We start from the raw sequence: 14,827 nt of genomic DNA, 5'->3' as shown, positions 1-14,827 counted from the left end.
ACGCATTTTCCGTCAATAGAACTTTAACGGGAGGGTTTTGCGTACCATATGAACGCGAAATGTGACTTTGGCGTGTAAATACTACGCCAAATGAAAATGAAAACTCGTGGTATAGATACGCAGTAGTAAGAGACTGGGTTGAATAAAGCCCCATTCTTACAGATCATTAACTTAAAAAAGTTGGTTTAGGGTTTAGTTACCCTTTAAAAAAAGATTTCTTTAAAAGCAAGTATCTCCCTTTGCTTTGAACTTTGAGCGTTGCAACTTTGCAGATGTTTTTAATGCTCAAAAAGCAACATTACACACTAACTGAAGTTAGAAAAACTGAAATCATACTCAACCACCCATTTAAGGAAGCATACACAAATTTGAGGCTTGAATTGAGGAACTAATTAGCCTGATAAAATTATGGGAAAAGGGCTACCTATTTATTTTAAGAGAATTAGCTCAATTATGTGGTTTTATTTAGAGAAACCATTGTTTGGCACATGGCTGGAAATGGAGAGTAAATCTTGAAGTTAAGTGTTATTTCATGTGTTTTTGAGTACAGGGAAACATCTGTTAATGTTTAATGTTCAGTTATGTTTGACATTTGAAAGAGTTTGTATTATGTTAAAGTTTTGATCATTACCATTGTGCAGAAGAGCTTATGGTTAGGTTGTGAATAACTGCGTTTATCAATAATCTGAAGCATGTTGTTTTGTTCATTGAGCAATAACTCTGCTAATGATAGTGAAGTAACAAGTTTGTTTCTGTGCTGTGCTATAGCAGCATACAGTCTTTTAATAATACAATATAACTCAAAAGTCAAATATAAACAGGTCATTTCCATTCACTTGAATTCACACAATTTTGAGAGTAAAAAATACTTAAAATAAAAAGCATATTTCACTAAAAATATGAAATTCATCATGTCATAGACTAAATAAATTAGTTTTACATGATTTATTCAGGTGGATTCCATGAAAGAAATCAAGCCTTTACTCAAAAATGTGATGTGTAATATTGTTACCATAATTTTTTTTAAGTAAATAGCAGTAAAAAAAATTACAGTGTATGATTCAGGCATTACAGGTCAGAGGTCAGATTGGATCTGAACATTCAGAATATTTATCCAGTTCATCTGGTTAAAGGTTTCCTTGTTTGACTTTGGATGAAGGATTGGATCATTCAGTAAAGTTACACAAACACATGTGTGTGTGTGATGATCACTGTGGGTTTGTGTCTGTTGATTCTGTTGAATGTGATTGTGTCTGTAGAGGCTCTTTATTCTCCATCAGCTGATCCAGAGAAGGTCAGACTAACATCTAGAACCTGTAACTAAAACACAGACAGTCAAATATGCGACATTATTGCATTATCCACTTTAGAACAACTAAAAGAAACTACTTAGTTGATTAAGTGAGAGATTATAATATAACACTGAGATACACGATTGTTAAAGCTGTTTTTAAACATTCAGATTTTGCTTATAGGTCACCATGAATGATGACCCTTGACCCTTATCTATAATTCTGCATGACCTCTTTCTACGTCACTGTGTCAGGTTTATTTATGATAAAGAAAGTATAGTGATAAATATTTACCATTATCTTTTATTGCAATTTACAGTCTCTAAAAATACAATATTTAGGGATAAAAAAAACAATGATAAAAGCAAAGTATTGAATTGTTTGAAATAAAAAGAAACTTAAAGATATTTAATTGTTGCTATAAACTATTTTAAAATAAATAAATGAATCAAACTCTTATTAAACATGTTTATAGTGTCTAATTCATCATCACAAGGAAACTAAACTAAATTTCAATTATAAAAACTTTCAATTAAAATATGAACAGTTTTAATCATCACTTCTTACTCAAGCGTCTCCAGTTTATAATGTGGATCTTTCCTCAGATCAAAGAGCGGGTTCACATCTGATAATCTTAGATTATTCCATGTCAGATCCAGTTTTCTCAGGTGTGAGGGGTTTGATCTCAGAGCTGAAGTCAGAGCAGCACAACCTTCATCTGTAACACCGCAATACCACAACCTGTAGAGAACAATGACACTCTTCAGTCTCTCAGTTCAGGAAACACTGATATAAATGATATGATATATATATATATATATCCTCAACAGATTTATAAATTAAAGCAGTTGTCACCTCTTCACGACATCTAATCATGTTTTTGACTTGTAAAACTATTATAAGTAAAATGACCTCAGAAGCTTTGGAAAGAATCCACTGAAGATTAAACGTCCTTTTCAGTTACTTGATGGTAAACTTTTTTGTACATATTATTTTTGTATATCATTGATTATTCACCACAGGAGAAAAACAGACGACGTTGAGACTTTTATACAATCTTACCACAGTATCTTCAGTTTACAGCGAGGATCCTGCAGTAGATCAGAAAGCTGCTTGACTCCAGAATCTCCTACTTTATTCACAGACAGACTCAGTTCTCTCAGGTGTGAGGGGTTTGATCTCAGAGCTGAAGTCAGAGGAGCACAACCTTTATCTGTAACACCACACTTATATAACCTGTAGAGAACAATGACACTCTTCAGTCTCTCAGTTCAGGATCTACAGCTCAGATAAGCAGAACTTCACAATCAGAGACTTAATCCACGGCACCATTAACAGGTCCAGTCTAAGGTTCAGACTCGCTTCTATAAACTGCTTGAGCGGGTTAGTTTCCATTTGATAAAAATTGCAAGAATATTCGATAACACTTTATTTAACAGTGTCCTTGTTACATATGTTACATGAACAAAAGGTTTTTTTCCTTCTGTTCTATGATTCATTCATTCATTCATTCGTTCGTTCATTCGTTCGGGGTTCCCTCTTTATTTTTATTTAGGCCTTGGCTATTTATTACTTGGAAAAAGTTAATTGTGAGCACAAACACTTGACAAATAAATAAATGTGTTATTGGATAAAATAGTGTTTGCTGAACTGCTTAATGGCACTTAAAGAAGGTTAAAAAGTAATTAATCTACAAACAGCAAGATACCTTTTCATAATTCTGTGGTAAATGTTTTATGATCCATTGATGTTTTTTAGTGAAAGTAGAGGAAAACAGACAATTTTAGCCTAATTCATAGTTGTATTCTAAAGCCTACTGCTTAACGTGTTTGTTATCAATGCAACGGTAAAAGACAATAAAAAGCTAATTAAATGAAGTTCAAGTGTAGTGTTTTTAATATCATGACTACAAGTTACAAAACCTGTTGGATTGATCACTTCCCTTTAATCTGTTGGCCAATAGTGTTAATACACTCCGCCTTATGCCCAACTTTCACGACCAATAAAGATCTTTCTGCAGAAATAAAGCGCTCGACATTCAGAGACACTTCCAGATTTCATCAGTGAAACACACTGATGCAGTGACGCGCGCTGGAATTGAATGGCAAACATGTTTCACGCGCTCTCCTTTAAAACCCTTATCTTTATCGAGTTAGCGATAGTCTGGCTTATTTCTCACTCTAGTCTGAGTGATGCGCTTCAAGGTAAGAACAGTTCATTTGTTTTTCTTCTGATCCCCAGCATCTTAAACCTTTCGAGTTTGCTTATATTTAAAATAAAGTCTTATTCATTCAATCAATATTTTAGACTTCTCACACCAACGTAATATGTCTCTGAACATTATGTGTTATGCCATATCTTTGTTATAGCATGTGAAACGAACTAAAATCGAAAGCGCAACAGGCTTTTTGTGTTTTAATGAGGATTTCTGTTCCGCGCATTTGCTCAGGCGATCATATAGCTCATGATCAGGTGTTTCCCGCTTCTCTGAGCGACTCTGAATCAAACTCAATCTCTGCATGTGCTTTCAGTTTCGCATGCCTTTGGGAACGGGCACAAGTTACGCGTTTCACATTCGCATAAAACACACACACACACACACACACATATATATATATATATATATATATATATAACAAAAAAACATGATAACAGCAGATTTGTAATGAGAAGCGTTTTTTTTGGGAACAAATTCTAAACGTTCTTAAATCAGGATACAAGCAAAGTGGCTTAAGATATTAAGACTCGAATTCTAAAAAAAAAAAAAAAAAAAAAAAATGAAGTTAGTTTAAGCTTGAAAAAATAACAAATATATGGGTCAGAATAATACATTTAATTTAAATGGATTATTTTTCTGACCCCATTGGCAGATATTTGTTCTTGTTTTAAGAAATATAAGGAGGAACAACAATATTTGTTTTTGCAGTGTAACTGCTTTTAAAAGTGTTTTGATGTTTCCTCTTTTCATTGCGTGATAATGATAAATGATGATGTGTGTGTTTTTTTTTTTTTTTTTTTTTTGTACTGTTGTATGGCACAGTGGTCAACTAGCCTACTGTTGTTTTTACTGTGCTTAAAAAAAAATATATATATATATATATATATATTTAAAGTCATGTCAAATTATATTTATAAAGCCCATTTTACACAACTGTTGACTCAAAGTGCTTAAACGATAAGACATAGTGGAGCAGAAAACACATACATGTGTACTGGTTTTAGTGCCACCCATCCATTGAATCGGCTGATACCCATCCGGGTGTATTAGGCTACTTAGTAAAATTACTGCTCTGCTGATGATGTATAATATCACCTGTGACTATATGTATAAACCAGATGTGACAATAGACACACATTTTGTGCACACCACTTGCCTTCAGGACTTTCTAGCAGAAAGGCTTTATGGTTGAAATTGTGAAGGTATATATTATCTAAACCTGATTTAAAGAAAATGCAAATGAAAATAATAGCCTAATAAAAAAAATATATAAACCTGAAAATAATTCAATGCTAACTTTTGTCTATACAAATGGCAGTAAATTGGGGGGTTTTACAACCAGTTTGATTTCTAACATTATTCTCCCAACAGACATCGATGGTCTGGTGTTATAATTTATTTGCTTTTGGTGTACTGTGGAGTGGGTAAAACTGTTTTTATGGCAGGCTACCAGATACCGTTGACTCGCGCTAGCCTAGCACTGGCGAACTATGCAACTGGAAGGACTGGATGAAAAATGTTGAAAACTGTTTCCACTGATAAATAACACCCAGGCTAACTTGGAAATGAGGTCTGATGTCCAAAATCCTGAACCAACCCTTTAAAGCTACAGTATGTAATTTTTTTGTGTGCTGACTAATACTCACACAGGTCAGTTTATTAGACGAATTAAACTTGTGAGATAACGCAGTGCTGTTTCACTCATTCTACACTATCACATTAAACTGCATTTGAGTGTGTTCAAAGTTATAATGTTATTCTATGTGTTCGTTTGTTGGCTGTATGAGACTAGCAGTGCACTAGATCAACATTAGAATAACATACAGATCATATTCTAACATTTTATCATGTTGAGCTATATAACATTGATTAGTTTTATGTACATTTGCTCAGCTGTCTAATAAAGTACATGCAAAAGCGTCCCTGTCAAGTCGAAGTTAGTCGCAGACTTTGAGCTCTCGTCATCTCGTCACGCTGATATTGATCCTCGTTTTAGTTCTCCTTTTGTCCGAAAGTCTGCTTGCCATGGTCCGTAATGTTTGAACGAAACAACAACAACGTGAGTGTGCCGCTAGAGTAACGCAGTTGTCCACGTCTGTCGCCATGGTTAAGGCCATTGCACACTGAGTCCGAAATTTTCGTATGCGTTTTTTCGTGTTCGTCAGCAGTAAAATTGCTGCAAAAAAAATATTGGGTCCATTATTTGCGAGTTGCGAAATTATTCCAAACGATTCAAAATTTACCTCAGAATGTCAGTGGAACAGTTTGATGCTTTGCTAGCGATACTGGAGCCACATATTAAAAAGAAGACCACCAATTTCCGTGAACCAGTCGATCCTGAACAGAAACTGGCAGTATGTCTATGGACGGACACACACACACGCGGCCGGCAGAAGCGCTGGGCAGACAGAACAGCTGTATACATGTTATATTTTATTCAGTGTCTTTGTAATCCGCATTTTGTTTTTCATACAGTACTTGTGCTGCGAGACGAAGTGTATCAACTTGTCAGACGTCATTCTGGATTTTGTCGTTCGCTTGTACGGTGGCTCTGAATTTTCAAAAAACCTCACAAAACACTGGCTGTGGATGCGAAAAACGCAGAAAATCGAACCCAATCCGATTTTTTTTTTTACGGACGAAAGTTTCGTAGACAGTGTGCAAGCGTGATTGACATAACGTGAGGTCGAATTTTTTTTTTAACGTGCGAAAATTTCGGATGCGAATTTCGGAGTGTGCAATGGCCTTTACTGTGGCAGTACCAGCGAAAAACCAGGGATAACGCGGACATTACGTCATTGACAGGCGACAAGTGAACAGGGAGTCAGGGACGAGGCATTATTTAAAATTGGAATATCTCTGAAATTAAAAATCTTTGGGAACTTTCGGGATATTGTAAGTACACAACTGCAGGAAATTGTCACTTCTTCCTGAGTCTCTCCATCTCTGTCCAACTCGGTTTGAGCATAAAAGGCTTAACAGCTTTAGAAATGTTGTTGTTGTTGTTGGGGACATTTAATATTCAACAAAATTATTGATCTGCCTTACTTCAGGTGGACGATGACGCAATTTTCTTCTAGAAACAAACTGTTGTATTATTTTCAGGTTATCATTGTGAAGCTGCTTTGATACAATCTGTATTGTAAAAAGCGCTATATAAATAAAGATGACTTGACTTGTCTGCGTGAGGTAATCAGAGCTTCTAACACAAGAGCTCTTGAAGCTCCGCCCCCTGTGCCAGGAGCAGCAGCTCATTTGCATTTAAAGGGACACACACAAATACGTGCGTTTTTGCTCACCCTCAAAAAGTGACAACTTTAACATGCTATATAAAAATATCTGTGTGGTATTTTGAGCTAAAACTTCACATACACACTCTGTGGACATCAGAGACTTATTTTACATCTTGTAAATAGGGCACTGACAACCCCATTAACTCAGTCGCAATCTTGGCTCCTCTACTCTTTGGCACTTTGCTCCAAATCATTGGCTCGACACAAATGATTTGCAGATGTTTTGAAGCTTTGTGAAACGTGTTTCGAAAGCATTCACAAGTTATTTGTGTTTTATGTGTTCCTCAGAGAGACATTACCTCCAATACATGTTTACAGTCCTGACCAAAGAAGACATATTTCCTGCGTTCATTGCTGAGGCTGAGTCCGATGACAAACTCATTGCTCACTACAGTAATGAAGAACGAGCCTGGATAAGAGAGAATCTGACCGACTGGACCAAAGCTCCTGGAGAACCTCCTGAATCTAGAGACTGGTACCTAAATCAGCTGTACACTCTGTCAAAGTGCACAACATCTGAAAACTGTTCTGGTGAGTTTAGATGTTAATAAGAGAGAAGCATTAATCAACATATGATCTTAGGTGACTTGCGATTACGAAGGTGTCATCAGTCAGCCCCCATATCCGTGGGTGTGGGTGTGGGTGTGTGGGTGTGGGTGTGGGGGTGGGTGGGTGTAGCTTCTCATGAGTGTTGTTCTGTGATTGTAGATCATGTTCTTCAGAGAATAACTGGCTGTAAACTGCAGAAACGTCCTGAAGGAACAAAGAGTATGACTGTCTTCGATGAATATGGATTTGATGGAGAGGATATTCTATCCTTTAATTATGAAACTATGCAGTGGATTGATAAAAGCCCGAATGCCAAAGAAATTAAAATGAAATGGGATTGTGAAATTGAACGCAACAAACTCCTCAAGCATTACCTCAAGAACTGCACTGACTGGATCTCCACATTTAACAACACAAAAAAGAGTAAGTTATGTTCGGATCATTTTATTTATCTCCTGTCTTTGTGTGTGTGTGTGTGTGTGTGTGTGTGTGTGTGTGTGTGTTTGTGTGTTTGACACAATAACTACAATAGGATGTTTCTCTTAGTACATGGGTTATTTATCATCATTATCGTTACCAGTGAGGATTGGTTCAGAAATGTTTGTGATATTTTAATTTCCCATTCGCATTGTGAAACACTGTGCAATGAAACACTGTTGCATTCAGTGCAAGTTATTAAAATATGTCTAAAGAAAATCTTCCATGGTTTAATCATTTATGCAATGGTTTTCCCCGCAGTTTTAAGATGTGTGTGTTCACAATGCTTCATATCGGTCAGTGAAGATCCGGTGACTAAGAAAATGAGAAGTGTGGAGAGTGACTTGTTTACCAGTTAAAGTTTAGTTCCATTAGATTAAACGGTAGCTAAATTATTTGATTATGAATTATAACACAATGTTTGGTTAAAGGGATAATTCACCCAGAATTGAAAATTGTGTCATTTTTTTACTCACCCTTATGTCATTCCAAACCTTTATGACTTTCTTCTGCACAGCACAGGAAATTCTTTGTAAATGTTTATTTGTTAAATGCTAGTTATTTATTATTTCCTGCTCCAGGTTCTCCAGATAGTAATGTATTTGCGAGGAAAGTTCCTGGTGATCGAAGTAAGCTAAATCTGAGCTGTCTGGCCACTGGTTTCTACCCCAGAGATGTTCAGATGAACATTAGATTGAACAAAACTAATCTTGAGAATCAAACATCTTCTGGAATCAGATCAAATGATGATGAAACCTTTCAGATGAGAATCAGTGTGAAGATCGACAGAAACCATGAAGGATCTTATGACTGTCTGGTCACTCACAGCAGTCTGACAGAACCAGTTACAGTAAACTGGGGTAAATATCACCATAATTACAGTCAATCACATATTTCTAACAGGAGAACATGATAATGCTGGAATAGATTAAAGTTGAAGGTTTAATAGTTTATGAGGTTGATATAAAACATCTATTTAAAAAATTACATTGAATTTGTTTTTATATATTATATTTAATTTTTTTCACTCTGCAGATGGAAAATGTTCTAACTGTGAATCAGAATCTCGATGGCTTGTTATAGCAGGAGTAATAGCAGGAGTAATAGCAGGAGTTTTGGGTCTAGTTCTCGCTCTCATTGGGATTCACTGGTACATAAACAAAGAGAGAAGGTCAAATGGTGAGTTATAAATATTCAGCATGATCAAGTTCTTTTTTGTTGTTGTTTAAAGACATTTTTAAAATGTATGAACTAGAAATTAAAAGTTTAGCAGTATACAATGGTAGGAAAATGTGAACATGGTGATTGAGATTTTGATAATTTTGAAACAAATGAGGAGTGTGAATAAATGTAAACATATTTATATGTTTACAAGAATATAATATTTATTTTATACTGTATCTTTAGGTCGGGTGAGAAATTCTTCCTCTTACCGCTCAGTGAATGATCAGAGGGAGATGACCAGTTCAGCTGATGAGATTCGATCATGAGCTCAATACTGATGTATCTACGACTGGGACGTGAACGGGTTTACAGGCATTAAAAAAAAAAAAAAAAAAAAAAAAATCATTTTGAATGGTAAATTTTAATGGGTATTATACTTTTCCAGTTCTTTTTTTGCAAAAAGTGCATTTTGTTTTCTGTTCTAGTTTTTTTTTTTTTGCATTTTGCATTTTGCATTTTCTAATCTGGTTCAACTCTGCTTTATTAACAGTAATTTTGACAGTTATTGTTTATGATGTTCTTTATGCTCGGTGGAAATATGATACATTTCACATTTAAGAGTCTCTTGAAACATTTCAAAGGGTTGAGATCACATGATAATGTTTTACTTGAAATTCAGTTTTCTAATAGTTTCAGTCAATGGACAGTGAATTGTGAATTGGTGTTTTAGTGAAACATCTGAGAGTTTAAAAAGCTTCTGTTTTCTGTGATCAGATCAAAAGTGAAACAGAAAACACATTTGAAACGCTTGTTCAAACCAGTTAAACACAGATCAGTGTCAGTGTTACACTCAACAGAAGCCAAACTAACAGTGAATTATTAACAGATTTAACATAAAACTCAAACTCATTAAGAACTAAGAGTATTATAAATTGCAAAGCCAAGGCATTTTTTATCTCATTATTTTACCTTGTAGTAAATCATAATGTGGGGAAAAACTAATCAAGAATTAGTATTACATCTAATACTTATTGCTATTAGATAAAATGCTAAACTAAAATGCTATTTCTGGTCATTACATTCAGCTGTAACCAGGCAGAATTATCATACATCCTACCAAGAAACCCATGTAAGATGATAAAATGAGACGGGCTAAAAGGAAGTGAGATTATTATGCGGTGCATGAGTTATAATATTTTCAGCACTGGGAAATTGTATACAAACGTTTAGCAGTTACGGTTAAAGTCTGATTTTATGTAATGATCCTCCGCTGGAATCAAAGTCCTTCCTTTCAAATGACGTTTTTAAATACTGTCAGATCACTCGTTTTCTTTCTAGTTTTTGAGTCTGTGTAAAACATTGTTATGAGTGTGGAAAAGCATATTTGTATTTTTTGCATCATGATTAGATTACACTCACCTAAAGGATTATTAGGAACACCATACTAATACTGTGTTTGACCCCCTTTCGCCTTCAGAATTGCCTTAATTCTACGTGGCATTGATTCAACAAGGTGCTGAAAGCATTCTTTAGAAATGTTGGCCCATATTGATAGGATAGCATCTTGCAGTTGATGGAGATTTGTGGGCTGCACATCCAGGGCACGAAGCTCCCGTTCCACCACATCCCAAAGATGCTCTATTGGGTTGAGATCTGGTGACTGTGGGGGCCATTTTAGTACAGTGAACTCGTTGTCATGTTCAAGAAACCAATTTGAAATGATTCGAGCTTTGTGACATGGTGCATTATCCTGCTGGAAGTAGCCATCAGAGGATGGGTACATGGTGGTCATAAAGGGATGGACATGGTCAGAAACAATGCTCAGGTAGGCCGTGGCATTTAAACGATGCCCAATTGGCACTAAGGGGCCTAAAGTGTGCCAAGAAAACATCCCCCACACCATTACACCACCACCACCAGCCTGCACAGTGGTAACAAGGCATGATGGATCCATGTTCTCATTCTGTTTACGCCAAATTCTGACTCTACCATCTGAATGTCTCAACAGAAATCGAGACTCATCAGACCAGGCAACATTTTTCCAGTCTTCAACTGTCCAATTTTGGTGAGCTCGAGCAAATTGTAGCCTCTTTTTCCTATTTGTAGTGGAGATGAGTGGTACCCGGTGGGGTCTTCTGCTGTTGTAGCCCATCCGCCTCAAGGTTGTGCGTGTTGTGGCTTCACAAATGCTTTGCTGCATACCTCGGTTGTAACGAGTGGTTATTTCAGTCAAAGTTGCTCTTCTATCAGCTTGAATCAGTCGGCCCATTCTCCTCTGACCTCTAGCATCAACAAGGCATTTCGCCCACAGGACTGCCGCATACTGGATGTTTTTCCCTTTTCACACCATTCTTTGTAAACCCTAGAAATGGTTGTGCGTGAAAATCCCAGTAACTGAGCAGATTGTGAAATACTCAGACCGGCCCGTCTGGCACCAACAAACATGCCACGCTCAAAATAGCTTAAATCACCTTTCTTTCCCATTCTGACATTTAGTTTGGAGTTCAGGAGATTGTCTTGACCAGGACCACACCCCTAAATGCATTGAAGCAACTGCCATGTGATTGGTTGATTAGATAATTGCATTAATGAGAAATTGAACAGGTGTTCCTAATAATCCTTTAGGTGAGTGTAGATTAAGATGCCCTTATAGTGTTCCTGTTATTTTGCTAATCATGATTATAAGCAAGCACAAGATCACAGGTTTGATTCCCAGGGAACATGTGTTGATCAAATGTAAAGCTAGTAAAAGTGTCTGTCAAATGCGTACTGTAAATAAGCCTCTTTGGACAACATGTGTTAAATGTGCAATATTAAGAAATAAATGAGTCTGAGTGTGAGTGTTTATGTACTGGATATGGTGAAATATGATGCTTATGAAGATCTTCATATCAGACATTTCTCTCAGCTCATATAGAAAATCATGTTAGATAGAATAATATGTAATAACTGTAGGTTTTGAGACTATGATGCCCAGAAATGCTGTCTATGTAATTCAGTGTGTTCACTTCATGCTTTTAACTGTCACAGCTTTAATAGTGTTTGTGCATCTTTGACTATCTGGAGATATTAATATTAAATATTAATCCTGCTGTTTTTGACAATCTCAGGTGAAGCTGTTTAATAAACTACTGTGAAAATATCGTCTGATGACTTTTACACACGTGTCTTTAGAGCAGAGACTGATATTGATTCATTTACATTTAGATTTCATTCAATTCAACTTTGCTAAAGAGTTGAAGGATCTAATTCTTCGGCACACCAATATATACAAGTTCAGCGATCAGCAACATTTATTAAATAAAAAGTTATATTTTTAATTGTTTAAATTTGTTTAATTACTATCAATTAAGTCATTAAACTTATTGATTATTTGTGAATTGAAAGTGTTGGTATTTTTATAGACCACATCCACACTGAAGCTGAATATCTGACTCGCTGCTTCTATAGTGCTTTAAATCAACATCAAATCAATTTTGACTATTTTTCAACTTTTTTAACATGATCCTAAATTAATTATATTTATATTTAATCACATGGAATATTTAGAGAAACTTCACCATCCACACAATAGTGATGATAAAATTAAATGTCAAATGTACTCATTAGTATTTGTGTCACATGACGGAGGCCCGTCTGACGAGGTCGACTCTGATTGGATGAGACTTGCGAAGAGGCATGTCCAGGTCTGTATGCATGTTTTTTTTTTGCAAATTTCAGTAATAATTTAATTAAATTTGAGTCCACTCATACATTTTTCAAATGACTTAAGACGACCTTATGGCACAGAATGTCATAGGGACTATTTATGGAGTAAGATTTATTTATTAATTTACATTCATTTACTTATTGATTGATTGTCCTGTTTGGACCGTGATATAATGTTTTGTTGTATATGTTAACTGTTAAAATTGTGAAAACTGTGTTTTAAGATAGTTTTAAAAAGATAATACTGTCAACAAAGAATGTAATTTTTTTTTTTTTTATGGCTGGTCTTTTCCTCAACATGTGATGTCAGGAATGAAAACGAAAGTGTGATTCCTCCAGCAGCCAGTGAGGGGCGACAGTGAGCTGATACACCTAAAGCTCAATACAACCCGGAAAAAACGAGACAAACATTCACTTCAGTGTTTAATCTGTTCAAGACGCTTGTCTGAAATATAATGGATGAAAATGGTTGATTGACTCTACTTTTTTACATGTTCTGTATAGACATAAGAATGTTTTTGCTCATTTTTGTATTGTTTCTCTCTTTATTTAGCGATGGGCTGCAAGATAAGAACACGGTTTATTAGTTTCAGTAAACTAGATGCGACCTACAGTCACTTACAAACATACTATGAGTAGTATAAAATATAATGTAAAATAAAATACAGTTTTACAGTATGCTTTATAGTATAGTATGTTTTCAGGTTTTAAGTTAGTTTTATCCACCATTTGTCAATGTTTTCATAGCTTGTTTTTTTATACTGTATGTTCCTCAGAGAAACACTTCCTCCACTACAAGTTTACAGGCCTGACCAGATCAGACTCATTCCCAGAGTTCAGTGCTGTGTGTGTTCATGATGACAGACGGATCAAACACTTCAGTAATGAAGAACGAGTCTGGATTCTGACTGATAAAGACTGGACTGAAGCTCCTGAAGATCCTCCTGATTCTAGAGACTGGTTCATACATCAGATCAGGACTCTGTCAAACTGCACAGACTCACTGTGTTCTGGTGAGATTCATGCTTTACTCTTATTAATTATCAGACATTATATTTACTGTGAGTTTCTCATGAGTGTTGTTCTGTGATTGTAGATCATGTTCTTCAGAGAATAATTGGCTGTGAACTGGAGAAACGTCCTGATGGATCAGTTAATCTGACTGTCTTTGATGAATATGGATTTGATGGAGAAGATCTTATATCCTTTAATTATGACTCTATGCAGTGGATTGATAAAAACCCCAAAGCCAAAGAAACTAAAGAGAAATGGGATCGTCAAACTGAACACAACCAGTTCCTGCAGTATTTCCTCAAGACCTGCACTGACTGGATCTCAGCGTTTAACAACACAAATAAGAGTAAATTCTGATCAGATCAGTTTAATTAATTGTGTGTGTGTGTTTGTTTGTCTATATGAGTTGAAGATCCTTAAAGGAATAGTTCACTTTAAAATGAAAAATCTGTCATCATACACTCACCCTCATGTTGTTTCAAACCTGTATGCATTTCTTTTCACCACACAGAAACCATCGAGACAGAATCAGTTTCATCATGATTTTATTCTTCTTTCTTCTCCAGATGTTCGTGTCTCTGTGAGTAAATCTCCTGCTGATGAAAGTAAGCTTCTGAGCTGTCTGGCCACTGGTTTCTACCCCAGAGATGTTCAGATGAACATTAGATTGAACAGAATTAATCTTGAGGATCAAACATCTTCTGGAATCAGACCAAATGATGATGAAACCTTTCAGATGAGAATCAGTGTGAAGATCGACAGAAACCATGAAGGATCTTATGACTGTCTGGTCACTCACAGCAGTCTGACAGAACCAGTTACAGTAGACTGGGGTAAATATTGTCATAAATACAGTCACTCGCAAGGAGAACATGATAATGCTGGAATAGATTAAAGTTGCCACCCACAAACAATTACAGTGTCTCAATTCAGTTTAACAGTTTATGATGTTGATATAAAACATTTATTTAAAAATAATTACAATGAGTTTGTTTTTATTTATTTTGTTATTTTTTTCACTCTGCAGATGGAAAATGTTCCAACTGTTATCCAGAATCTCGATGGCCAGTAAAAGCAGGAGTAAAAGCAGGAGTAAAAGCAGGAGGAATAGC

General features: G+C 35.7%; 2 protein-coding genes across 2 annotated transcripts; both read left to right on the top strand.

The window, feature by feature from the left end:
- Nucleotides 1-3,310: 3,310 nt before the first annotated feature.
- Nucleotides 3,311-12,123, top strand: LOC311300262 (zinc-alpha-2-glycoprotein-like). Its single transcript, XM_084424435.1, has 6 exons — nt 3,311-3,496; nt 7,092-7,334; nt 7,512-7,775; nt 8,411-8,689; nt 8,865-9,008; nt 9,237-12,123. Exons 1-6 carry the CDS (start codon nt 3,394-3,396, stop codon nt 9,317-9,319), a joined length of 1,116 nt encoding a protein of 371 aa, XP_084280561.1. The 5' UTR covers nt 3,311-3,393; the 3' UTR covers nt 9,320-12,123.
- LOC311300166 (zinc-alpha-2-glycoprotein-like) lies at nt 11,669-14,610 on the top strand (the record flags this gene model as incomplete). The annotated part of the gene is made up of 4 exons (XM_084424299.1): nt 11,669-11,696; nt 13,478-13,714; nt 13,798-14,061; nt 14,282-14,610. 4 exons carry the CDS (start codon nt 11,669-11,671, stop codon nt 14,608-14,610), a joined length of 858 nt encoding a protein of 285 aa, XP_084280425.1.
- Nucleotides 14,611-14,827: the final 217 nt, after the last annotated feature.

The sequence above is a fragment of the Rutilus rutilus genome (genome assembly GCF_951802725.1).
Source record: "Rutilus rutilus genome assembly, chromosome: 11".
In the NCBI taxonomy this organism is placed as follows: Eukaryota; Metazoa; Chordata; class Actinopteri; order Cypriniformes; family Leuciscidae; genus Rutilus; species Rutilus rutilus.
Note: the sequence above shows the minus strand (reverse complement) of the source record. Positions and strands in the feature narration are given on the sequence as shown.